This window comes from Frankliniella occidentalis, unplaced genomic scaffold (genome assembly GCF_000697945.3).
Source record: "Frankliniella occidentalis isolate FOCC.00 unplaced genomic scaffold, Focc_3.1 Scaffold184, whole genome shotgun sequence".
Lineage (NCBI taxonomy): Eukaryota > Metazoa > Arthropoda > Insecta > Thysanoptera > Thripidae > Frankliniella > Frankliniella occidentalis.
In genome coordinates this window covers 191,148-214,958 of record NW_026267310.1, presented here as the reverse complement: position 1 = coordinate 214,958, position 23,811 = coordinate 191,148, and the positions used below count along the sequence as shown (strand labels likewise).

The 23,811-nt window shown below is 41.2% G+C and overlaps 3 protein-coding genes across 10 annotated transcripts in view; 2 read left to right on the top strand and 1 right to left on the bottom strand.

The window, feature by feature from the left end:
• Nucleotides 1-28: 28 nt before the first annotated feature.
• Nucleotides 29-1,729, bottom strand: LOC113203762 (glutathione S-transferase 1-like). The gene is made up of 5 exons (XM_026418611.2): nt 1,608-1,729; nt 1,447-1,505; nt 1,219-1,360; nt 350-517; nt 29-254 (listed from the first exon to the last, which is right to left on the bottom strand). The coding sequence occupies exons 1-5, from the start codon at nt 1,722-1,724 to the stop codon at nt 111-113; spliced, it is 630 nt and encodes a 209-aa protein (XP_026274396.1). The 5' UTR covers nt 1,725-1,729; the 3' UTR covers nt 29-110.
• Nucleotides 1,730-3,522: 1,793 nt separating this feature from the next.
• LOC113203799 (homeodomain-interacting protein kinase 2) lies at nt 3,523-22,238 on the top strand. 8 transcript variants are annotated; one of them, XM_026418686.2, is made up of 23 exons: nt 3,523-3,888; nt 4,778-4,825; nt 5,761-5,859; nt 6,604-6,873; nt 7,809-8,039; nt 8,113-8,205; nt 8,301-8,519; nt 8,597-8,771; nt 8,848-9,071; nt 9,166-9,354; nt 9,465-9,734; nt 9,813-9,983; nt 10,071-10,304; nt 10,379-10,718; nt 10,788-10,888; nt 11,033-11,136; nt 11,227-11,739; nt 12,293-12,499; nt 12,817-13,215; nt 13,298-13,576; nt 13,892-14,164; nt 14,826-15,018; nt 15,115-22,238. In XM_026418686.2, exons 3-22 carry the CDS (start codon nt 5,773-5,775, stop codon nt 15,016-15,018), a joined length of 4,572 nt encoding a protein of 1,523 aa, XP_026274471.1. In that variant the 5' UTR covers nt 3,523-3,888; nt 4,778-4,825; nt 5,761-5,772; the 3' UTR covers nt 15,115-22,238. The 8 variants fall into 8 exon arrangements, with proteins under 8 accessions (XP_026274471.1, XP_052128008.1, XP_052128005.1 ...); XM_052272048.1 differs by having other exon boundaries at nt 3,524-3,888; nt 6,604-6,831; XM_052272045.1 differs by having other exon boundaries at nt 3,525-3,888; nt 9,166-9,357.
• A 599-nt stretch (nt 22,239-22,837) lies between these two features.
• Nucleotides 22,838-23,811, top strand: part of LOC113203771 (proton channel OtopLc-like) — a 39,451-nt gene continuing 38,477 nt past the window's right edge. Inside the window, exon 1 of the mRNA XM_052272043.1 lies at nt 22,838-23,060. Coding sequence (XP_052128003.1) covers nt 23,048-23,060 — 13 coding nt within the window. The 5' untranslated portion in view covers nt 22,838-23,047. The remainder of the gene's footprint in view (nt 23,061-23,811) is intronic.

The following is a 23,811-nucleotide window of genomic DNA, read 5'->3' as shown; positions in this document are numbered from 1 at the left end:
GGCGGGAGATTCAAGAACTAATGTAATATATGTGTAATCGGTCAAGAGTAGACACTTTATTTGTCATCACAGAAAAGGACATATTTCGAGCCCACATGTCTTTGTAACAGTCACGAATTCATCCTCGAGGTGATGATGGTAACGTATCTCTGGCGGGCGGCCTCAACGACCTCCATGTAGCCGGGGACATGTTTCTTACAGTGTTCGACCCACGACGACATTTTTGGATAATGATTCGAATCCCCGATGAAAACCTAATAAAAACACACCAATTTTTATTGTTAGTTCCAACTGCCAATTTTTGAATAAACTGAAATTATTGAAATATGTAAACATCACGCCGTCTCACTTCGATGGCAGCCACAAGCGAGACGCAGCACAGATCAGCGAGGGTCATGTCGTCCCCGCAGAGCCAGGGGCCGGGGCCGAGCGCATCCTGGATCATTTTGAATGCGGCTTCGGCGCGTTCCGACATCTCCTCCGACACTACCTTGGAACGCTTGTTGAGGAGCGGCTCCTGTGTGACATATGATGAGCACGATAAAGGAGACATTTAGGCAATCTTCGCTTCGGTGTGTGCGGCGGTTTGCTAACCGTACGGCGCGGTGGTCAAACCTAAGGGATCACCCAGAAAGTCTGTTCGTTTTTTCACAGATTCATTCAACAAATTACGGGAGCTAGGCGCTAGGCGCCTTTGAGCAGCGGGGTAGGCCACCCCGCAGGGCACGCAAGCACTTGCAGGTGAGATGTTGCCTACATGTCAGGCGCTATGACACAGGGAACACGAAAATGTCACGAATAGGTCATTTTAGTAAATAAAACATCAATATGGCAGAGTTTTGAACGAAATTTTGACCTCTCTCGTGGACAAATTAGTTCTTTTGAAGTCCAGTATATGACGTCCTCGTGAGTTTTTTGTGTTCGTCCGGGAGAGCTTGTTGAGGCTGAGCTGGGAAGGTTCCTAGCGGCGAATGATCAACGGATGACAGAAGAAATTTCTTGATGATCTGACAAATCCACTTATATATTTTCAAAGACCACGGAAAAATTTAGACCTCATGAGGCATTTTTCTCATATGAGAAAGAACAGGACAGTTTGTTCCCCGAATCGGGGAAGTACCAAGCCGGTGGAAGGGGTACTGGAGATATGTTAATCAGGGGATCAAAAATGCTGCAATCGAGTTGCCGTGCTGGACTCTCGGTAGTGTTTACCCTCACCGTCATATTGACGAGTCTGCTATACAAAATGGAGCTGGAGAAGTGCAGCCATCGGTCCACTTTGGCTCTCTTTTTGGGGTCCTTTGGGTACAAGAAGTCGCCGTCTTGGTACGCATTGGCAAGGTAGGCCACGATCGCGTGACTGGAACACGTTCAAAATGCGAGGATCAACCCATCAGCCCTTTCCGGGCTCATGACAGGTCCAATCTATCACGCTTTTCTGCTCACCTGTCCGAAAGACAAAACCCGCCGTCGTCTATGGAGGGGAAGTCGTGAATAGAGGTCCCCTGTATAACAAAAATCAAGGTGAAGAACTTATCTCATGTTTTCGTTTTGCAGGCTGCGAAACGTCACCAACTATCGACTGCAATATCGGGTCAAATACTTACAGCACACAGGTCCACCTCCTTCTGGGTCACCAAAGCGTCGATACCCAGCGCCCTGACGGTGAGCAGCACTGGCGCGAGGGTCGGCGACAAGGGATGGTGGTACAGAGTAATTGTCATTATTGCTGGACCTGGGGGAGCGCATGGAGACACCCCGCAGTAAGAAATTTTTCTGACGATATCGTTTCGATGCATATGGTGTACTTAGGTCACTGAAGTTAGATACAATGTTTTATTTGACAGTTGGTTGTTTTTAATTATTCGCCGTGTCTTTGCACTGGAATCCCTCTTACCATCTAACCTTCCTTACCTTCCAACAAGTGCTCCCAAAGGGCACATCACACCTCTTCCACCCCTACCTCTATGCTTCTGTACCCCCCAGTCCCTATAGAATCGAGCTGTCCTCTGTCCAACGAAATTATTGTTTTACGACTTTGTGCTCGTGAAGCGGGAACGGGTGGGGCACAAGCATTCAAGTTGCCTCTCGAGCCGTCATTTTTTCTTAAGCGTAGAGGGCAAGATAATACCTAGAAAACTATAGTGTAAATCAACGGAGTTTTAAAGAACGGCTCGTGTCTCTCGCGAGAGAATTCGATATATCCACTTATTCCGTGTAATTAACGTATAGAGAAACCTCAAATCCAATATTTTCAAAGTAGTTGTTCAGGCTCACCGGTTTAGTCAGTCAGACGGAGAACAGAAATGCATAGGGGGACAAACAGTGCCGCTCCGACCCGCACCGAGCAGTGCTGGGCTCGAAGGAAGTGAACCTCGAGCGATAAGTTGGTGGGGGTGATGGGCTTAAGTATATGGGGGCTCCTCCTTATCTCTTGGAACCACCTCGCCTCGCTATGAGAAAGTGGACGGCCAGAACGAATATTTGACAGTATAGGAAAAAGTTTTTGTCCCCATGGACGTTATGGCGTCGCCAGGCATGTCAAGGTGAGAAAAAAAAGGTTTGGTCTGTGTCTATAGGGAAAACGGCAACAGTAAGTTTTGACATATTTGAACGTTTCTGAAAATGATTCCGTTTTGGGGTGCGATGCGATAATACAGAGACACTCAGCATAGTTGGGAACGCAACCTATAACCATCGTTTCACGAATCCTGGCCGCACTCATCGTTCAACGATTTGTGAAGGAATGGTGCGGAAAGTGTATTTTTAAGACTTGCCAGCAAATCTCGTGACAACCGCTTAAGAGCCCGTTTATTTAGAACGACCGAGAGAGGCGCCTAACGCCTGTTTTCGGCAACTTTGATGCCTCACAGAATAAGAAAAGGGAATAGGGGCTTTCAAAATGCCGAGAAATAACTATTGGTATTGTAGAGATGGCGGCCGCCAAACCATTATTAGGAAGGGAAGGGCACATCAAACTACGTTCGTGCAAATCAAGAGAATCTGGAAACCGGACAGGGAAGTCGGTGGGAGGGGGAGGGCCTTCCCCACTTCAATACCCCCCCCCCCCCCTTTCCCATAGTTGGCGAGTGAGAAAAGGGGGAGAAGGGATTGGGGGGGGGGGGGGGGCACCAGACTACGACGTATTTTCCGAATATGGATCTCTGATAAACCTTGATATCTCCTCCAATATAGACTTCGAGAAACGTGAAAGAATTTGGATGATACTTCAGAGCTCTCAAGAGTCGTACGCAATTGTCATCGTGGATGTTGTGCTAAAATAGTCAGTGGCTAGTGCCTAAAAACACTTTGACGAAAAATGGCGTGCGATATTGTAGGGTGAGGGAGTGGATTCGGAAACGGGTCCACCCGGCTGCCGTATGAGAGTCACATCGTCAAACTAACGCGATTAAAAAAAAATAAAAGTAACGATTGTGGGTAATTTTCAAGAAAAGCAATTTGTGAATTTATTTTGCGTCTTACTAATGAGAAATTAATGCGTTTTAGCGATACGTGCACCATGGCTCGTCCCCACTGTTGTGTCGCTTCCGACACTCCACCGCACCACGCAACCTCACAACAGTGCACTTGTGAAGGATCTCGATGTCGGAGACGTGTTCGTAACAGAGAATGAAGTGAAAAATACAGTGATCCATGGGCGTTTGAGGATACTTGAAAGACAGAACTACAAAGATTAATGGCGAAAGTTTGCGACTCGTTGAAAATTAAACACATGTGGCATCATTTAGGCTGAAAAAGTTTAAGAAGCGGGCGACAAAGTGGGTTTCGCCCGTCACGGGTTCCAAGATGGCTGGTATTTGAAGGCCTCTTTGTCCCGCATGTCACTATGAAAGTTGATTCCTTTTGGACAATCAAGAAAAGAGCGAGGTGAGACACTTCCTGTTGTAGCACTTGACATATCTAAATTACGCCCCACACACTTATTGTCAATTTTGCCCTCGAGAGGGGCTCGATAATGAGGTCTAGGTTGCCCACAACCTTGTCGCATCCCGTATTGTTTTCATTCCATATGTTCTCCCACACCTTTCCCCCGTACTATTTCAATCTTAAAAAATGGGAGGGAGATTTTTGTGCTTTCCACTTCACTTCCCCGATTTCTTTCTTTTTTCGAAAAGGTGATACAATTTTGCCTCTAGTTGCTATGTAAACTGAGGTTGCGGTTGCAGCACAGGCCGCTTGTTTACCATTGCCTGTGTTGTTCCACTTTCCTTGAAGCTATGTTACCCTTTGCGGGAGCCCTACGGTAGTAATAGCACTTATCGGGGAATTATATTAGCAAAAATGGTTCAACTCTAAAATATCTGATTCGAAAATAGAGATTAGGACAGCTTGGTTGGGATGTCAACAAGTTGGCCCTTCTACAGCGCTGCTGCTAGAGGCCTCTCTCCGTTAGTTGGGTTATGACGACCCAAATCGTTGACTTGATAACTACTTTTTCTGTCAGTAAAGGGTGCAGGAGTAGTTTGCTTTAGTCCTGTACTCTTATCCAGACTTTTGGTAATTCTGTTTTTGTAAACATTCTTTCAAGAGTAGGACATTTTTGTGTTTCATAAACTGAGGTTTAATTTAATTTCTTCAGCATTTTTGCTACAGTTATAGTGTAATGTGCACAAATCCACAGATTCTTGCGCTTTAAAAATATCATTAAACTTTGGAGAGTGTTGTTTTCTTGTTATCAATATTTCAGAGTGATGAGTATAGATGTGTAATGTGTATACAACATTAAGGAGGTTTTGAAATATTTTTGTGTGCTCAGGCAAGATTCTATCATCAAGCGTCATGCTGATAAGGGAATCTAGACTGGGTATGTAACAGGGATAAATTTTAGCCCTTTAGTGTTACATTCACAACTTCATGAAAGGGATGGCATATGTGCATGCAGACATTAACTTCAATCAATCAATTATTTGTCAAACTTTTGGAAGCTGATAGATGCGCTCACTTCAATGAGGAGTTGGGGAGCTTTTGTGGTCGGTGGAGGGGCCATAATTCTGGGTCTGTGGTGAATGTCACCTATACCTTGCTTATAATGAAACCCAAATTTCATGTTACTACGGTCAGAAGAAATGTCAGAGGCAATGATACTTAACAAGTGTGAAAAGAAATACGAAAATTAAAGTACTCTTGTTAAGTAACAGCTTTTCGTATGCTTGGGGGAAAAGATAGATTTATCATATCAATGACATCCTATGGTCTTGTTTCTGAAATATTTGTTTGCTATTACTGATGAATTGTGGTTTTGAGAGCTTGAATTTAAATTAACCATTGGTTTTATGAAGTTTGAGGTGTTTAAACACTCCTTGTCATCCAAGTATCAGATTATTATGATGCTATCAGCTTATATTTTTTGGGCACAAACTTTGCTTTATTTTATTTTTATGTAAATGCCAGCCATTCAAAAATTTCCAGAGGTGTTATGTGTGTATAGATATTTTCTGTAAACTAAGTAAACCAAGTAAATTGAAAGAGAAAAAGAAAAACAATGTTAGGGTTTTAGCTATAGGGCAAGCTTGGTGCATGGAAACTAATATGCTTCTGTGTTCTTCAATTAAAATATATATCTTCTCCCTCTGTCTCAACTAGAGAACATAGCTTTGTGTAAAACATCATATTTTCCTTAATTTGCATAATTTATTTTGCTAAGCTCTTCATTGTGTACAAAGTTTTGCATTGTTATCTTAGTTTATTAACAACATTTAACTTACAGTCTTTTCTTCTCTTTTTCTCTCAAAAATTAAGGGAATCTGTGACATGTTCATCCATTGCCCTGGAGCGAACACTGGCGTGTCCCACGTTCACAAGAAGCGGAAGTTGGACCCCAGCCCTCAAGTCGGGCAGGTAAGTTGTAATAACCTAAAATTAAAATTAAGAAACATCTTAGTAATAATTACTCCAACACTATATTTAACTAACTACATTTGGGATCAAGTTAAATCCCAAAATAACTACTTGATAAAGTTCTTCAGTATACTTTTCTAAAGATTCTCTTGATTTAACACAAAATTTTGAGAAAGAACAGTATTTACTTTCATCGTCCTTTCTATTTCTATGAATTAGAATTAGTTGTAACTATGTTAAGATACAAGTTTGGAAGGAGACTCATCAATTCAACGTGGGAGTGCCAACGTGTGAACTGAAATCAGTGTCACAGACACTTTTGGGAAGACTATGACAGATTACTAATTTAGTAGAATATTATTCACTCACTCTCATATTCAAGCCCAAACATTAATTTTCATTGTGCTCCATTTTGTTCAATACTGAAACTTCTGGGCATTTTTATCTCAATCAGCTCTTAAATATTAGTAGTACACATTTGGCTCTACATTTTGGAAAGAGATCAATCTGTCCTCTCAAGTTGGATTATTTCAGAAGAAACTCACCAACAATTCTACAAGCTACAATTCACATCTTTTCTGAAATGGCCGCATCATTTTATGTCCTTTTTCGTCTCATTTCCATAATATTCTTCAGATCCAAATCAATCAGATAGTAAAGTCATTAAATAGTTTTCCCCAAGAATTTCAAATTTTAAAGAAGTACATTATGATTCATTTGACACGGCTCATGCTGTGCCCCCAGGCGGATTTGGCTGTGCTGCCTGATGGGCTCTACAATTTGAACGAGGCATCTGGCCTACATCCGGTGACGAAACTTTCAACTACCAGTGAGCATCAATTGCAGCATCATTCTGTCCCTACTGGTGCTGCTAAGCATGCTGTACAGCGAAGCCCCAACACCATCCCGCAGACCTTTGTGCGTGCCTCTACTATAAAACTGCTTGACACCTATCAGCGATGCGGACAAAAGGTGCGCACAAAGCAGTGCGTAGGGCAGCAGAACAACTCCAGGGTTTGTGGCATTCTGAATGCTCTCTTTAAATAACTATTAATCATATCTAGGCTCTGACCATCAAATGTCTTAGCTGACGATAATGATACTTAAATGTTTTATCCCCTTGATATTTATGCTCTGTAGAATGTGCTCTTTTAGTTCCAACCAAGTAGAGTGAGAATGTTCATTCTTTCTTAATTTAAGACAAAACTCGATACAATCTTTCTTGATGAAGTACATAATCTTGCTTGTATTTTTGGTAAAGTTAGTGCATACCATAGCCCAAATTCCTAGGGCTGTTGAAACTTTGCCCTTCACATACTATTCATAAATATTCATTCCATATTGTCACCCTGCTTTCACCTAAGAAAAAGTTTAATTTCTTAAATGTTGGTAACAGCAAGTTTTAGAATTAGCTGTCATAATACATGACATCATGAAACCCAAAAATCAATTTTTCTTTTGTTAATGGTGATTTCAATGTTAAAGCTTTAACTTAATTTTGTAGTGTAGTTTTGTCATTAATTGATATAAACCACTTTCAGCTTTACTCTGTATTTTATGCATATATATATTTGTACCATGTCAAAGTTTAAAACTTTCGTCAAAACTGTTTTTGTATTAATTCATCATTTAATCTACATTTGAACCTGGTGAGAATGGATGTAGCGCCCAACTTTGGAGCAGCCATAAGCGGGCAAATGCAATAAGTGGGTTGATTTTGTTTGGTATATTGGAATTAGGCTCGTGGAAAATGCTACATTAAAAGCGGGAAACGCTAATATCGCGTTTCACTGTACTTGCCTTGCTGTGCAGGGCACAAGTTGGTACAGTGGATTTGACAAATCTCAACATGTTGCTATAACGGAAATCTACGAATGATCCAAAAGCAGCTTTGATGAGGGAAAGCCCAATTTACCTGTCATATAATCTATGTGATACTTGTTTTCCAGCGCAAGTCGTGCGAGCGCGAGGGTAATGGTGATAGTGTGGCCACGGCGACAGCAGCTCCAACAACGACGGCGCACAGCAAAGGAGGAGGAGGGGGTGCGGCAGCCGCAGCGGCCCCTCAAGGCTCCTCCTCTGCAGATGGCGACTACCAGCTGGTCCAACATGAAGTGCTTTACTCCAACACCACGCAGTATGAGGTGTTGGAGTTCTTGGGACGGGGGACCTTTGGACAGGTTGGTTCCAGATTATGACACTTTTCAATTTTGTTGTGCCATGTCCATGGTTCTAATGAATTTTAATATTCAGGTGGTGAAATGCTGGAAGAAGGGCACTAATGAAATTGTTGCTATCAAAATCCTCAAAAACCATCCATCATATGCTCGTCAAGGACAAATTGAGGTCTGAATAATGCATTTTACTTCTAGTTTTTTCCTCTAATGTTTGTTACTGCAACCAAAGCTCATACTGGCATTTTGTATTTTCTTTTTATCTAGGTTGGCATTCTGTCCAGACTTGCTCAGGAAAATGCAGATGAATTCAATTTCGTTCGTGCCCTGGAAGGCTTCCAGCACAAAAATCACACTTGTCTCGTGTTTGAGATGCTGGAGCAGAACTTGTATGACTTTCTTAAGCAGAACAAGTTCTCTCCTTTGCCTCTCAAATTTATACGTCCTATATTACAACAAGTCCTCACAGCCCTTCTTAAACTCAAGGTACACTATTATTATGCCCTACTATCTGTGTTTTTATGTATTTGCTACTTAAACTTATCTCATTTTTCACCTTTCAGCAACTGGGATTAATTCATGCAGATCTCAAACCTGAGAACATTATGCTGGTTGACCCCCAACGACAACCTTATAGAGTTAAAGTTATTGATTTTGGTAGTGCCTCTCATGTAAGCAAAGCTGTCTGCAACACATACCTGCAGAGTCGGTACTATCGAGCCCCGGAAATTATATTAGGTGTGTAGAAGCTTCAATAGTGACTCATTTATGTACCTCTGTTTGGAGCATTAGTTTAACTATCTGGAAATTTTAGGTTTGCCGTTTTGTGAAGCTATTGACATGTGGTCATTGGGATGTGTGGTAGCAGAACTATTTCTTGGTTGGCCCCTATACCCTGGATCTTCAGAATATGACCAAATAAGATATATCAGTCAAACCCAAGGTCTACCCACAGAACACATGTTAAATAATGCCTCTAAAACTCAGAAGTTTTTCTACCGGGATACAGATAGCACTTACCCATTTTGGAGACTGAAGGTATGTCACACATTACATCATATTTCGGTCGCCATTATCCTTTTTTGTTCATTCACTTTTCAAATAATAATTTTGTGTGGTTTATCTTTGCTAGACTCCAGAGGAACATGAAGTGGAAACAGGGATTAAGTCAAAAGAAGCACGAAAGTACATATTTAACTGTCTGGATGACATTGGGCAAGTTAATGTTCCCACTGATCTGGAAGGTGGTGAGCTGTTAGCTGAAAAGGCTGATCGACGTGAATTTATTGACCTACTCAAGCGAATGCTTACCATGGACCAGGTGGTAATATCCCTTCTTTTCTTTTCATGAGAAATGATACTCATTTCTTCATATCTTTTTTCATTACAATGTTCTGTCTCAAGCATTAATATCTGTTGTAACTTTTTTAGGAACGGCGGATCACTCCAGGAGAAGCTCTTAATCATTCCTTTGTCAACCTGGCCCATTTAGTTGATTATGCCCATTGTAACAATGTGAAAGCCAGTGTGCAAATGATGGAAGTGTGCCGTAGAAATGCCTACAATTCAACAAGTTCTGGAGGTCATCATCAACCAGCAGCTGCTGCCCCATCCCTTGTGGCAAGCTTTGTACCCAATTCAAATGGCAATGTCACATTGACATTTAACAATAATCAGTTGACAAATCAGCTTACTAATCAAGTATGATTGAATCCTGAAACTTTATTGATAAGCTACCCATTAAGTTATCTACTTCACTAATTCTGCAATCATTTTCAGTACCAGTTGTACAATGGGAGGCGACAGTATCCTAGTCATCAACTGGCTATCAACTCTATTCTGTGCCCACCTGGTTATCAAGGGATGGCTTCTCCCACTAAACACCTGACAGTTGTCACTCAACAACCTCCACCTCAATTGCAGATTCAACCACCTATCATATCCCAACAGGTACATTATCTAATTTTAACTTTTCTGTAAATTGTTTTTATTCCTCTTGTGCTCTGAAATGCCCTTACTTATCTATCTATATCATAGGTTGGAAGTCAGCAACAATATGTCCCTGTCCCTGTATCTGTTATGGAACCAAATGGCAGACAAATGTTATTAACAAATGCAGTCCAGACATCATGGCCTGCTAGTCGACAAATGGCTCTTGTTCCGTCATGGCAGCAGTTATCAGGTCATCAGGGTTCAATACAGCAGCCACTTTTATCTGACGCAGGAGATTGGAGTAGATCCCTGATAGTTGATTCCGGTGCTCTTTTGCAAGTAGGTTTAAAGCACTTGCCAAGGTGATGGTTAACCTTTTATTGCAGATTGATAATTTCACTTTTCTGTTATAGGAGCAGCGTTCAGTTTTCCCTGTTGATGTAGCTGCTGAAGTTTATACAGCTGGTGATTCTAGTTTAGTGGATGGTAGTTGGTCAAATGTTGCAAGTAACACTTCATCAACTAGTGGGAGTGGCAGTAAGAGAGGTGTATCAAAATCTAGCCAACAGCAGACAGCTCCTCAACATCATAACCATCATCACAGTCATTTGCTTACTGTTCCAAATGGATCCCATGCAAGTGCTCAGCACAGACAGGAGCATAGGTCTGAACATCGTGCTACTGATGGCAAAAAGGAGCAGACTCAGCTTAGTCCTGTGAAAAAGAGGGTCAAGGAAAGCACACCACCTTCAGGTGCTTAGTTGTTGCACTGTTAATGTGATTTTAAAATAAGAATTTGTTGCTAATAAATTCCTTTTCCAGATTGTGCTAATGGTAGATTACCAAGACGACATTCACCTAATGAAAATAATCAGTGGCAACAACAAGTTGGGAACCCTACCCGGCACGCTCATAGGAGACAAGTAAGTTACAACAACAATAAGTATTTTGTTAATGATTATTCCTCAATTACTCTCCTATTTACATTCTTTGTTTTATGTATGTAAACCATAGGTTACTTTCCCTTTCTTTGTACCCTTAACTTATGTATTATGAACTTATTTTAGGGACTCTCTGGTCGTCAACACACAATTACAATCGTGGATACCCCTTCACCAGCTGTGTCTGTTATCACCATATCTGACAGTGAAGATGAATCTCCTTCTAAATGGTGGGTCACTATGCCATGATATGTCCTTTTACATGTTCCATGAGATATCTGGAAGTAGGAAAATTACTTTTGTTTGTATCCATTTTTTAGCACTGCATCTGCAACTCAGGCAACAAATGTTGCTACTGCAAACCGAGCTGTTGCATCTAATCCAATTGCTGCTGCAACTGTTCCTGCCACCATTACATCTGCGACGACAGGTGGTGTTGCAACCAGTGGAAGCAATCGACATTGTGCCAATGTCATATCATGCGTCACTGTAGCTGATAGTGATGGTGAAGATCACCGCAGCCCTGCAAAGCACTCTGTGCTACTACAGCAACAGTATCAACTTCAGCAGAAGCAGCAGCACCAGCAGCAGCAGCACCAGCAGCAACAGCAGCAACAGCAGCAACAGCAGCAACAGCAGCAACAGCAGCAACAGCAGCACCACCAGCAGCAACAGCAACAACAACAGCAGCAGCAGCAGCAACAACAACAGCAGCAGCAGCAGCATCTTTCTGTTCAGCCTCAACAGCATTCCTCCTACCATCATTCTCAACAGCAGCCGCTCCACAATCAGACGCATGTTATTCATCAAGTGAAACATGAGCCAAACCACAGGTAAGAAATCTACTTTGGACCTCATGATAGTTCCTTTTAGTCAAACATTCCTGTTGCTGTATTTCATGAAAGATTCTATGCACAGATGCATTTATTCACATTCATCTATCCTTCACTGCCATCTGAAAGATTATTTTCTTCTAAAGAAAACATTTTGTTTTATTCATTAATATTTCAACTCAAATTAGGGTCCATTCGCTCAATTCTGGCGCACCGGTGAGCCTGTTCTTTCCGGTCGGCTTTGCTAGGCTCATGAACACCATAGTCGGAGGGATAGCACTCAAAAGCTGGAGTAGTCACCTCGAGTCAAGCGTGAGCAATGCCTTGGTGAGCACCATGTAGGTTGGAAGGACGGGTGGAGACTACATCGGCAGGTCAACCCTAATGACGCACCGGAACACACTTGATGATTTACACAATGCCCCAATTCTAAAGTCTTTGCTCACCGGTGCGCCAGAATTAAGCAAATGGACCCTTCTAGTGTTTTAATATTGTAATATTCGTAGTATGGATCTTGTTAAGTAAGAGGCATGTTTGTGTACTGTCTCTGCAGCTCAAGCTATGTTTCGAGCACCCCTTCACATTCTCAGAAGAAGCGACTGCTCTCCAAAGTACAATCAGACTGTGGATTAATAGGGGTTGGCATGGGTCAAGGCACAAATGTAATTGCCAGTATACCCCCTGATCAAGTTATGAATCAGGCTTTGGAATACACTACAATGACTAGTTCCAGTACCGGCCACAGCACAATAACTCATAGGTACTGCCCACATCTTTAGTATTGTGTTGTATAGAATCTTGTCAGTACTTTTCTCTTTTTCAAGAGTTTATCCGTAGAGTAGTTTCATTACACGCCTGTTGCCTAAATAGTACAGCATTTCAAGCAATGAAAGTGCTACCTTGTGGGCAGTCTAATCATGTTCTACCCTATCACTGATGTTATTTTTCATTTGGCATACAACCTAGGGGTATCTTTTTAAGCAAAACTAGAATGAGTTTTACAATTTCTGACATTCATCCGTCGATCTAATTTGTTAATTCTCTTTTTCTGTCTTTTTCTTCTTTTTTTTTCAATAGGGATTACCTATTACCCCAGAATCAACATCAAGCACACAGTCATCAGCCAAGCCAACAAACTCAGGCCCACCAACAGCAGGTAGCCCAACAACAGGCGCAGCAACAAGCTCAACAACAGGCCCAGCAACAGGCTCAACAGCAGCAGGCCCATCAGCAGGCTCAACACCAGGCTCAGCAGCAAGCACAGCAAGCTCAGCAGCAGGCACATCAACAACAGCAGCAGGCTCAACAACAGGCACAGCAGCAACAGCAATCACAACAGCAGCAAGTTTTGCATACGGGTTGTCATGCAGGCAACTGCAAAGACATGGCAGTAGCTGTCAGTTCAGGCTCTGGCTACCATTATGTCACTACATCTTCGGCAGCGCCCATTCCTGACCAACATATCGTTTATGCCAGGTACTTTACAGCTCTCATTTGAACTTGTTACAATCATGCTGAAAATTTCCTTGCCTAATTTTAAGTATGTTTAATTTTATAGTGCTGACAAACGTATGTCTTGGGCGCCACCTGCTGCACACTCGGGAAGGGATTTCTTAGCTCCCCCCACTGCTCATAGCATGACATATCATAGCCGTCACAAGCGGGAACCCACTGTACCCGCGGTCTCGGTTCCTGTTGTCACGCACAGAGATTATCCCAAAGAGTATGCACAGCCACCTGTTGCCCACAACAACCGAGGAGAGCCTGTGACTGTTGGTAGAGATCAGCATCTTTTGGCGAAGTCTTGGACGACTGCTGCCCTGCATCAGGGTTACAGGTAAGAGAAGAATATTCTGTTTAGAATTGTGGCGTTGATTTTGTGTTTTAGAATGTCAAAGTCATTTTTTATTTTTTTTATGAAATTGAAATAATGCTGTAAATTTGGGTTGAGTGAATTCGAGTATATGTACTGTACGTTAGACAGAGCTATGTGCATATTCAAAGTTGAGCAAGTCGCGTCAATGCTGACAGAGCACCTTCGGATGTCTGATTCGTCTCAGCGAAGTTCGCGTCGGGATCTTGTTGAGGAAAGTCTTGGCACGCTGATAGGAAGAAGGGACGAAATTCTGATGCTCGTGATTGGTTTTTGCAGCCGGCACAGTTCGGCTCACTTGTCTCCGCAGCCTTTGGGTCACGCTGCCGCCGCTGCAGCAGTGCATGCGGCAGCGGCAGCGGCTGCGCATACACGACTCTCTCCACAACATCCGCATCAACTAGCTGCCGCAGCGGGCCAGCCGTTGGGACAGCCTCTGGGCCAGCCCTTATACCACCAGTCTGATCTGTATCGTCGCCCAACAGTGTATGTCACCACGACTCAGCCCGCCTACCTGCCCACGGGGCACCAGGTCCCACCTTTCACCACCGGGTACGAGTTCAACTTGCAAAGATGATGCTCATGCTTTGGTCATCGCTGTGTCTGATTTTATGGCTACTGTACATGCTTTGGCTTTTTCATCTCTTATACATGATGCCAAGATGCTGTAAATATTTGCTGTTTGGGCGCACTAACATGTAACGATTAGCCCTCATTGGAATTTTATTTTTATAGACTATGGATCAGTTGGTCGTAGAGCATGCTAGAGGAGATCTTTCATAATTATGCCTTATCTACATCTAAATTACTATGAATATTACTCTGTATTGTTCATAGCCGTTATTGTGTGTATGTATGTATGTATTTTGCTTTGTCTTGAAGTAAGATGGATCTTTGATATAGACTGGCACTGGGTAACTTCGAGTGAGTTTATTAACTTGTATTTAGTAATTGTGGTTGGATCATGGTATATTAATGTATTTTACCTGAATTGGATGCACCTCTGCTGTAGGCTTTTCATTGCCTTGTGTAAAACCTCATTTATTTCCTAACAGCTCAAGCACTCTCGCCCTTAAAATTTAAAAATAAAATCTGCGCTTCTAATATGTTCACCTAGCTTGCTTCAATTATGTGTCATCAGACATCATTTGCCTTTGCCTATCCTATTGTTATATTCTAGTTTTTAATCTAATGATTCCTCTTTGTGTTACAGAAGGGCTCTTCCCCCACCTGCTCATCATGCCAGTGCTCGGCCTATGATTGCATCACATGCTGCGCATCCACTTCCGGCACACATGCAACCTGCGGTGTTTTCATCACACACTCAAGTTGCTGCGTCATATGGGTTTGCTCCTTTAAGTCCTGCCAAGACACAATATCAGCCTGGTCTCTGGTTTTCAGAATAGGTTTGTTGACAGATCCTTGTCAAAACTATTTTTCTCATGTATTTCTCTTACATTCCCTTTTTTCTTTATTTTTTCTGTATTTTTCTGTTTTTACAGGACCACCATTGGCAAGAATAAATGACTAATGCAGCTGGCCTATGCACAGACATTCTTTACTCTCTTGCATATTATGAAATTTTGTCTGCTTAGTACTTAGCTTTTGCTTTTCAATTATGTTCTGTTTCAAGTGTGATCCTCAAATCAGTGGTTTGTCACACGGTTTCTATTGTAAATTAATTGCAAAGTTTGTTGAAAGAAGATTTCTTTATCGTGAAAGCAGCATCAGTTGGTGATAATGTGCTGTAGGGTTTTGTCAAATTGAATTATGTTTAGGATCAAATTAGTTTGTGATGTGTTTTAGATACTGTGATACAGATGTTCAAGCAAACAATACTTTAATTGTAACAGTTTTGGATGTAGGAGAATCACTCTTTTGCGAAGGAAAATGGTTATTTTCTGGTTCCGCCAGGCGTCTTTTAGATCGCGCACACGGTTGATAAATGCAAGTTTTATCCTCTATTTGTTATATACTATTTATTTTCTTTCAATTTAAAAAATTGACACTAAATGTATTGAAGTATACATTGCTTGTTTTCATTTGCTTTGTTTGTTTTGCATTTGGAAAGAATTGTAATTAACCCTTTTTTGTAAGTGTTATCAAGATGGGAATTTGTTCCCAATGTTATGTGTTGGTGTGTCTTTTATAACCATTCCTTCAATGTTTGGAGCATCAATGTTTGCTTTTGCTTGCCTTTTCTTGTAAATAGACATATTTATTCTGTTCTTAACAATAGTATATGTGAATTAGTCATTCATCATCACTTATCGTTTACATTTATTATCTCAGGGGCTGAGCACATCAAGTGTGAAATGTATATTGTTTCAGGAATGCAGGAGAGAATTAGTGAGTGTCCATTAGCTGATCTTTTGCTTATATATCACGAATATGTTTGCTGTTGTTTCTCCAGAAACCTGGTTTCATAGCTTCACCCCTGCTTTATTTCAGTATCATTACTTCATTGTTTTTGTTGTTGTTGTTTTTCATTCCCTTTGGTATGTATTTCATCTTTGCGGTCACTTTGACTTTTGTCTTTTATCATCAGATCATGTGCTTAGTACTTTTTAACTGGTAGGCTGAGCAGTGACAGTAAAATGTCTGAATTATATTCGTTAGTGTTGCAGAGAATCATGTTATTAATTAATTTGCATGTGATCAGTGTGCTATGATAATTAAATCATTCAGAACTTCTATTACTTATGATGGTTATTTGCTGTGAAAATGTAGTGTTGACCAGTCAGGTCTTGCTTTGGTAATGTTCGGATGTGTAAAACTAAGTAATAACTTACAATAGTACTGTACTACACTTTCAATTGCATTTTCAAGTCATGATTAATGATATACAGTATATAGCTATGGACTTCTTTTTATTAGCGCTGCATCATATAATTCTAATTAACTGCTAGCAATATTATTACCAAGAGTTATCTCATCATTACGTTTTTCTTGCTCCACACCATTGAGGAGTCAGATTTCAAGAATCAAAAGATTTGTCAGTATGGGTAGTATTTTTACTGACATCTTTGTGGTCCTTAACTTGTTAAATTGGTCCTTAAAGGTCTATTATTTCCAATCCCAGCTTCACAAACAACAGTTGCATTGTTTGTGAAGCAACAAGCCCTCCTTAAAGACAGAAACAGGGAAGGCGTCTCCGGTCCAAGATTGTTGAAAGTAGGGCTCAGTTTTGATATCAATTTGCTCTCATAATTCACCAAACTTTCTGTTCAAAAGTTTTAGCTCTTAAAAATTAACTTTTAAAACTTGATTAGTCAGATAGTTGCTCATGTGTGTGAATAACCTACATATCAAATCTGATTCCTGCAAGATATATGATCTGAATCGGTGAAATGTTTTCTGTGGATATGAAAACAAGGTACACTTAAATGTGGTTGTGTGAACTCACACATTCTGGCGAACTGACTTTTTGAAATTTTGGTTTTTATTTAGCTTTCTGGGTACATTTTGTTTGGATTTATTAGCCTAATTTTTTGGCTGTTGAAGGTGTCCAATAATTTAATAATTTGAGGTCAAATTTGTAAGTTAAATCTTGGGCTTACATATTTTACTTGAAAACCATAGCATCAAAGTCATGGACCGGTTCTTCATTTTTATAATGAATGCCCTCTCGCCTTGTAACAGGGGAGCTCAATAATAGAATTTCAACTGACTATTGGAGTTTTGCTCGTGATAAATAAATTCTGTACTATAATTAGAGTTATTACTAGGGATATATGAAATGAACAATATTTTTGGATTCTATGATTAGTTATAGCTTTGGTTGCAGTTGCAAAGGTCTCCGTAGTGTAGTTATATCAGGATAGTGGTTTCTGTATAAAGCCATTTTAAACTGCGAACTGATGTTTGTACATACAAGAAATATTATTAAGTCAAAGGTTCCTCTTATGGTTTTTCTTATTAATAATCACAACCTATTTGCTTAAGAGCTGTTATTGTCTGTATTTTTGGGTGATTATCATAACATTTAATCCTGCAAGTCTCATTTTGGTAGTGGACTGTGGTTAACTGTAGATAATCAGATCTGTAAAGACGCTTTGGAATTGTCAAACCTGAAAATGACATTTGAAAGTACAATGCATGTGACTGGGAATACATTTGTACCCTATGGTTTATGTTTGATTAATTGTTTTACTATGGGGAGGGTATCGTTTTTTACAGCTATTAAAATGAATCAATTTGTTGTGAATTTGCATAAATATACAACTTACCAGTAGCTTTTTATTGAATATAAAGTAGTATTTTAAATTTTATTCACTTGGAAGAAGTGGTAAAATGAGTTGCACATTGACAGGTAGATGTGATAGATTTTTAGGGGTAAAAGAAACCTTTGTAAATTTATTTTGACTTGATTGGCATTTGTGGACTGCTCTATACAGCATTGTGAAAAGAAATGCTTACTTGTACAATTGAGCACAGTTTTACTTTTACTTGCCCAACCTGTTTATGATGGTGACTTTGCTTTTTCTACATCAGAAGTATTTGGCACATTGTCAATCAATATTTCATATTATAGTACTTTTCCCTTCTATCCAACATTGGATCTCCTCTCCTCTCCTAGCTTAAGGCTCTTTGTTAAAAATCAGTTTTCATGGTCAAGTGCCATTAAATGGTATTGTGTCTGATTAAAAGTATTTCTCAAACTTTTGGAGGGACCACATTATAATTTTGCTAGTTACAAGGTGAAGTATGTTTTGGAAGGATATAAGCCAAAGAGTAGTAGAGCATTCCTGGATAAAAGAGGTAAAAAAGGGGGGATCTACTGTCTTAAAATACCATGACAATTGAATTCTTGTGTTTTCATTTTCTTTGAAAGAGGACATTGTTGTGTTTGGTTTGGAGGTAGTATTGCAGTTTTAGTGTTGTACTTTGATCAGTTACCATTGTGTGAACATCTTTTAACAATACATTTGACTTTTGAAATTGATTCTTCTGTTTTGTTTGAGTTTTGTCTTATTTAATATTTTGATGTAGCATAAAACCCACTAATTTTGCAATGAATCACAGTTTCAAAGATCAAACTGCACATGCACACACAAAGCAGTTGTCATTTGCTGTTTTAAAATTTCCAACTCCTCTGGACATACTTGGGCTAAGTGACAAGGATTTTTTAAAACTGTGCCAATGGTGATTTATATTTCCCTTTTTTTCAAAATCCGGGTTGTGGCAGTATGCAGTTTTAATCTATAGACTGATCCATTCCTGTTATCCTTTAAAACATATATGTATTACCTTTCCTTTCATCTGAACATGCTGAGCAGTCGTTACGTATAGAGGCTTGTTAGTTGTTTTATCTTGCCCTTCAAACTCTACAGTAAATGTCAAATATACAAAATGTTGAAATACCCCTGAAAAATGTAACCTGATAATGCATGACTTTGTATCTTAAAGTTTGCACTTGATTTTATTGAGACTGTGTTATGTGGAGCACTGTAGGCTGCTAATTGTGTAGTTTTTTTTAAAATTAGTAATTATTAACTGTTTGACTTTAGAATTTTTCTCTATTTATCTAACCATGTGTTTGGAATTGTTGTCCACCTCTCTAGCCAATCATAGCCATTTGCAAGGACTGTTCCGATAGACTCACTCCCATGGCTTTCAGTGCCAATATTTTGGTATACAATTTGTGATAACTTTCCATGAAGTATTGAATACTATTCAACACTAGAATGTAGACTAATCAACAGAAACATCATCTAAGAAGCACGAGAAAAGAAATGTTATGCTATGTCACAAGTGTATCAATTATCAGATCAGTCGTATGTATTTCTTTTGTTGATTGGTCAACTTATTGCTCTTTTTCCACCTTTTATGGCAAAACATCAATCAAAACAAAAGTTATAACAGTACCCCAAAACCTGAAATTTGCATACTACGTGTTTGCCTTCCTAGTTTCTTTTTGTTTTTGTTTTAACTTGTAGTAGTTGTAGGATGATTTCAAAATCTCTCATGATTCTGTTTGGGCAGATCGATCTAGGTCTTTTTTAATCTTTGCTGATTTACATTTATCCAAGCAATTTAGTAACCTTTACCAACTTTTCTTCTTTTTTAACACTTTAAAATATCCTAGTTGTGTGTTTCCACCAGTCATGATTCTCCTCAGGCTGTTCTTTGTTTTTGCTGTAAAGTGGTATAATTTTATTAAGCTTTTCTGTGTTCCTTCTTTATCTTGGGATTATGCATATCATTGTACTGCCTTGTGAGTTAGTATGTTAGCCCAATTTTCTTTCCCTGCATTTTGAAAATTAGTTTCTTTGCAAGACTGCTCCATATCTGATAACTTATGTTTATGAACACTGAAACTAACTATACATTTCCCTAAATTGAATTTTCTGTTCTAGATACTTGTAAACTTACTGGTACAATATGCTCAGTTCATCTGTCTCCATTTATTGTACAATTAATTAGCCTACCTCCTGCCATTTAAGAGCTCAAGGAAAATAGGAGCATCACTCTTATAGCCTTTTATGATTTTTGAAAGCAGTGCAGTTATATACAAAATAAAGAGGAAGGATTTTAGATATTTGTCTAAATTTTTCTAATTGCATTTAGTTTCAGAAAACATTTTCAGACTCAGAAATCTTGGCACTAACTTAAATTGTCGCTTTGGTTAAAAACATCGCTTTTCTTGGTTATATTTCCCTCAAATTTAGTGTTCTAGGAATGTTTTGCTCTTTCGGTCAAATGTGTCTAACAGCTATTTTTCATGCTCGTGGCAGTATTTTCCCTTGTTAACTGTACACTTGTAAATGAATTAATTAATTGACATTGCCATATTACTGATTCTCTTGAAGAAGTTCTTCTAGCTTTTCCGTCCGTTCCCATAATCCAGATTCACTCATCTCATTTACAAATGAACCTTTTCTTCTGGCTCAAACTTGGCACCTGACTTGCTTGTCCTCTTTCTGCCACTTGTGTGGGAACATATATTGGTGGTTTAAAAGAGTGTTGGTCTTTATCACTCTATCAAAATAATTGATTTATCAGATAACTACCTATAATATAAAGAAGTTTTAAATATTTTATATTTGTTACATGTGATATTAGCAATTGTCCATTTTCTACACCAGCACCCCCTAAGGATTGAATCTTTATGCTCATGTGTTTTAGTGTGTGGCATTAATGAAATTGCCTAATCATTGTCAAATTTTTAAATAGCAGAATATCTAGGTTGGTGTGACAGCTTTTCTAAAGCAGCCATTTATGAATCAGTGTGCAGTTGTAATTCTTAGTAAATTAGACATCTTAATGTTGCTTTTGCAGCTGTATCAGATTACATAGGCTCAAATAATCAGTACTGTCATTTTTTTCTTATATGCACATTATGGAAGAAAAAAGAAAAGAAACTTGACAGGTGGGGACTCACTGGTTCATTGAGGGGCCTAATAGGTTGTTGCTTGTGATGTGACATGACTGACTATAGGAGTGACTTACCAGGGACGAAATTGAATCTTTGAGAGTTATGTGCTTTGCTTTGTACTTTTTTTCCATACTTTACTCAGTATATTTATTCTTAGATGTTAAATTTCTATTTGTACATTTCTTCCTCTTTCCGGTCTCAAATACCATCATTTTTTTTCTCCAAAAAGATAGTCAGCCGATGATGTCTGATTGATTTGGCTTGATTTCAACTAAAGTTCCTACGCAGGACTTAGTTGACCATCTCACAGCGATCATCGATCATGTTAACGAATTTGATTAAAAATGTAATGCACTATGGGCAAAATTTGTGAATTTTTACCAATTTAGAGTGTACAAGATTTCTGATTTTAGTGTATGACTGCACATTTCATTAGTAAATTTGTAATTTTACAATGTGTGCAAAATTTGTGTGAATCTTGTATTTCTTATTCTTGTACAGGGTGCTTTGTGTGAGAGCACATACTTTTTCCTCTGAACAAGCACAACCTTTTGTTTTCAATGAAATTCATTAAGACTTCTCCTACACCTTGCTCTGATTTGGCTCTGGTGAGGACTAGAGTTATACATACATAGCCTATAGGAAAGCAGTTCATTCTCAGCAGCTACTTAATTAGTACAAATCATGTCTTAAATTTTGTTTCTATTGTTCTTTATTTGAACTGTTGGTTGTAAAATTATCGAAATGTTCCTTTTACCAAGGTTATTACAACATCTGTTATAGAAAAGTAATGTGAATCATACTATGGACCAGTTTATTTTAATTCTAGTTTTCCCTCTCTTGTTGGTGGTAAGCCCTCAATGTAAGGTAAGGGGCATGGGTAAGGAGGAATTGAGTTCACTGTGCTATAGCTACAATATTAGGTAAAATTTAGAGAAAAGAGAGATATATATTGCTATTATCAGCTTTAATCTCATGTGTAGTTTCTGCTGTTGAACATTTATATGTGTTAGAATTTATTTTGTCTCACTGTAATATCTGGTGGGTGGCCCTGGGAGCAAGTTAAAACATTAAACCTTATTTGTAAAAGATGATATGGTTATTATAATTAACTCACTTAACTATCTTGAAAGTACATATTAAAGAAGTGTTAGAGTCTATTTTGCTTGTATCCATCTCCTAGTCAGTAGAATGGGGAAAATGTGTTGTACAACAGAGCAAAAATAAAAAAAACGAATCTGGAAGAAATGTTTCATGTATTTGCATCACCCACCCATTTTCTTGAACCCTAGCCATGAGCCAAAGAGCGGCGACATCAACTGCAAGCAGGAGGGCTTCTGACTCCTTGTTCATACTAAACTGGCCCAGTCCAGCAATGAGCGGTCTTGTTCTGGACTTGCTTAGCTTGGCCCGCTTCCGGATCGAGAAGGAGATTGTCTTCCGGTTGACAAGAAAACCTTGTCGCCCCGCCGCATCTCTGTGCTGTGCGAGCGAGGCTTCAGGAGTGATGGTGGATCTGGAGTGACGAACTTGAGTTGAGACTGTTGCATTGCACTGGCGCGGCAGGGCCTCAGCTCCCCCATCCCCCACCATTCAAATCCCGGCCCGGTAGTGGGTGAGTAGGACACTGGACGGGAGGCTGTGCGGCAGCGGCAGGCGTCTGCTGGTGGGGCGCGGCGGGGCGCGGCGGGGCGCGGCGGGGCGGCCGTCAGCTGCAGCGCGGCTCCTCGCGGCTCCGCGGTGGCGTTGTCTCTCAGAATGGTCGCCGGCGCGGCCCGAGCAGCCCGAGCCCGCCTCATCACCTGCTGCGCCGCCGTCGCCGCCGCCCGCCGTGCCGATCGCGTCGCCGCCGCCGTACGCATGGCGCACCCCGGCCGCGCCTAGCCGACCCCGACCCCCCGCGAGTGCGAGTGGAGGGCTTCACACCCCTGGCCGGCTCCCGCGGCCCCGGCGCCCCCGCGACGCCGCCACCGGCACCGGCCCGAGCGGCCCGGAGGAGCACCGCGACCGAGTGCGGGGCCCATGAGCGCCTCTCCGCGCCGCCACCCCTGGAAGGGATGTCCGTGACGGGTGAGTCCACGACGAGCAGCCCCCTGCAAGCTGTGCAAGCTGCAAGGGCGGCGCGGCGTTGAGTCTGCGCGCGAGGCACGTACCCGCAGTTAGAAAGTGTTCATCAACGTCTAGCCGGAGCGGCGTGACCCAAGTATGGCGCGCCCCAAAACGCGGACGGATGGACGGGACGGGAGCTGCTCTGCTGGCCGGCGCACATGACGCCCATGCGCGCTATCACTTGCTCGGCCAAATGGGGCCGGGCCGGGTCGGACGAAGCCCTCGCGGACTGCTCTGGCACCGGGCAGGAGGGGACCGCGGGCGAGCCCGGACGGGGCAGACAGGGCAGGGCGGGGCTGCTGGCCCTTCAAAAACCATTCCACTCTCTTCCTCTCGGTCGCCCGTCGGCGGCGCGACGGGGCCTCAGCAGCACCAGCTGCAGCCAGCTGCAGGCCAGCTGGACCCACAGCTGCCATAGCGACGGGCAGCGCCACCTGCTCAGGTCAGGGGGGGCTTTGCAAAGTCCAGGTCGCGTGCTGTCATGGGTTTGGTGTGTTAAATGAGAAACGCGCCCGTGTTGACGGGTGTGTTTCGGGGTAGCCAGGAGGTTTCCGCTTCGGACCGTGCGGGGTGCGGGTGAGCCTTTTGCAGGGTGCGTCACGGCCCCGGGAGGGGGAGGGGCTGGGTGAAAGGGCGCCTCTGGCCGCGCAACGCGCGCCGCCGCCAATCTCGATCTGTCGACAATAAATGAATATCTCGTCACGGCGACAGG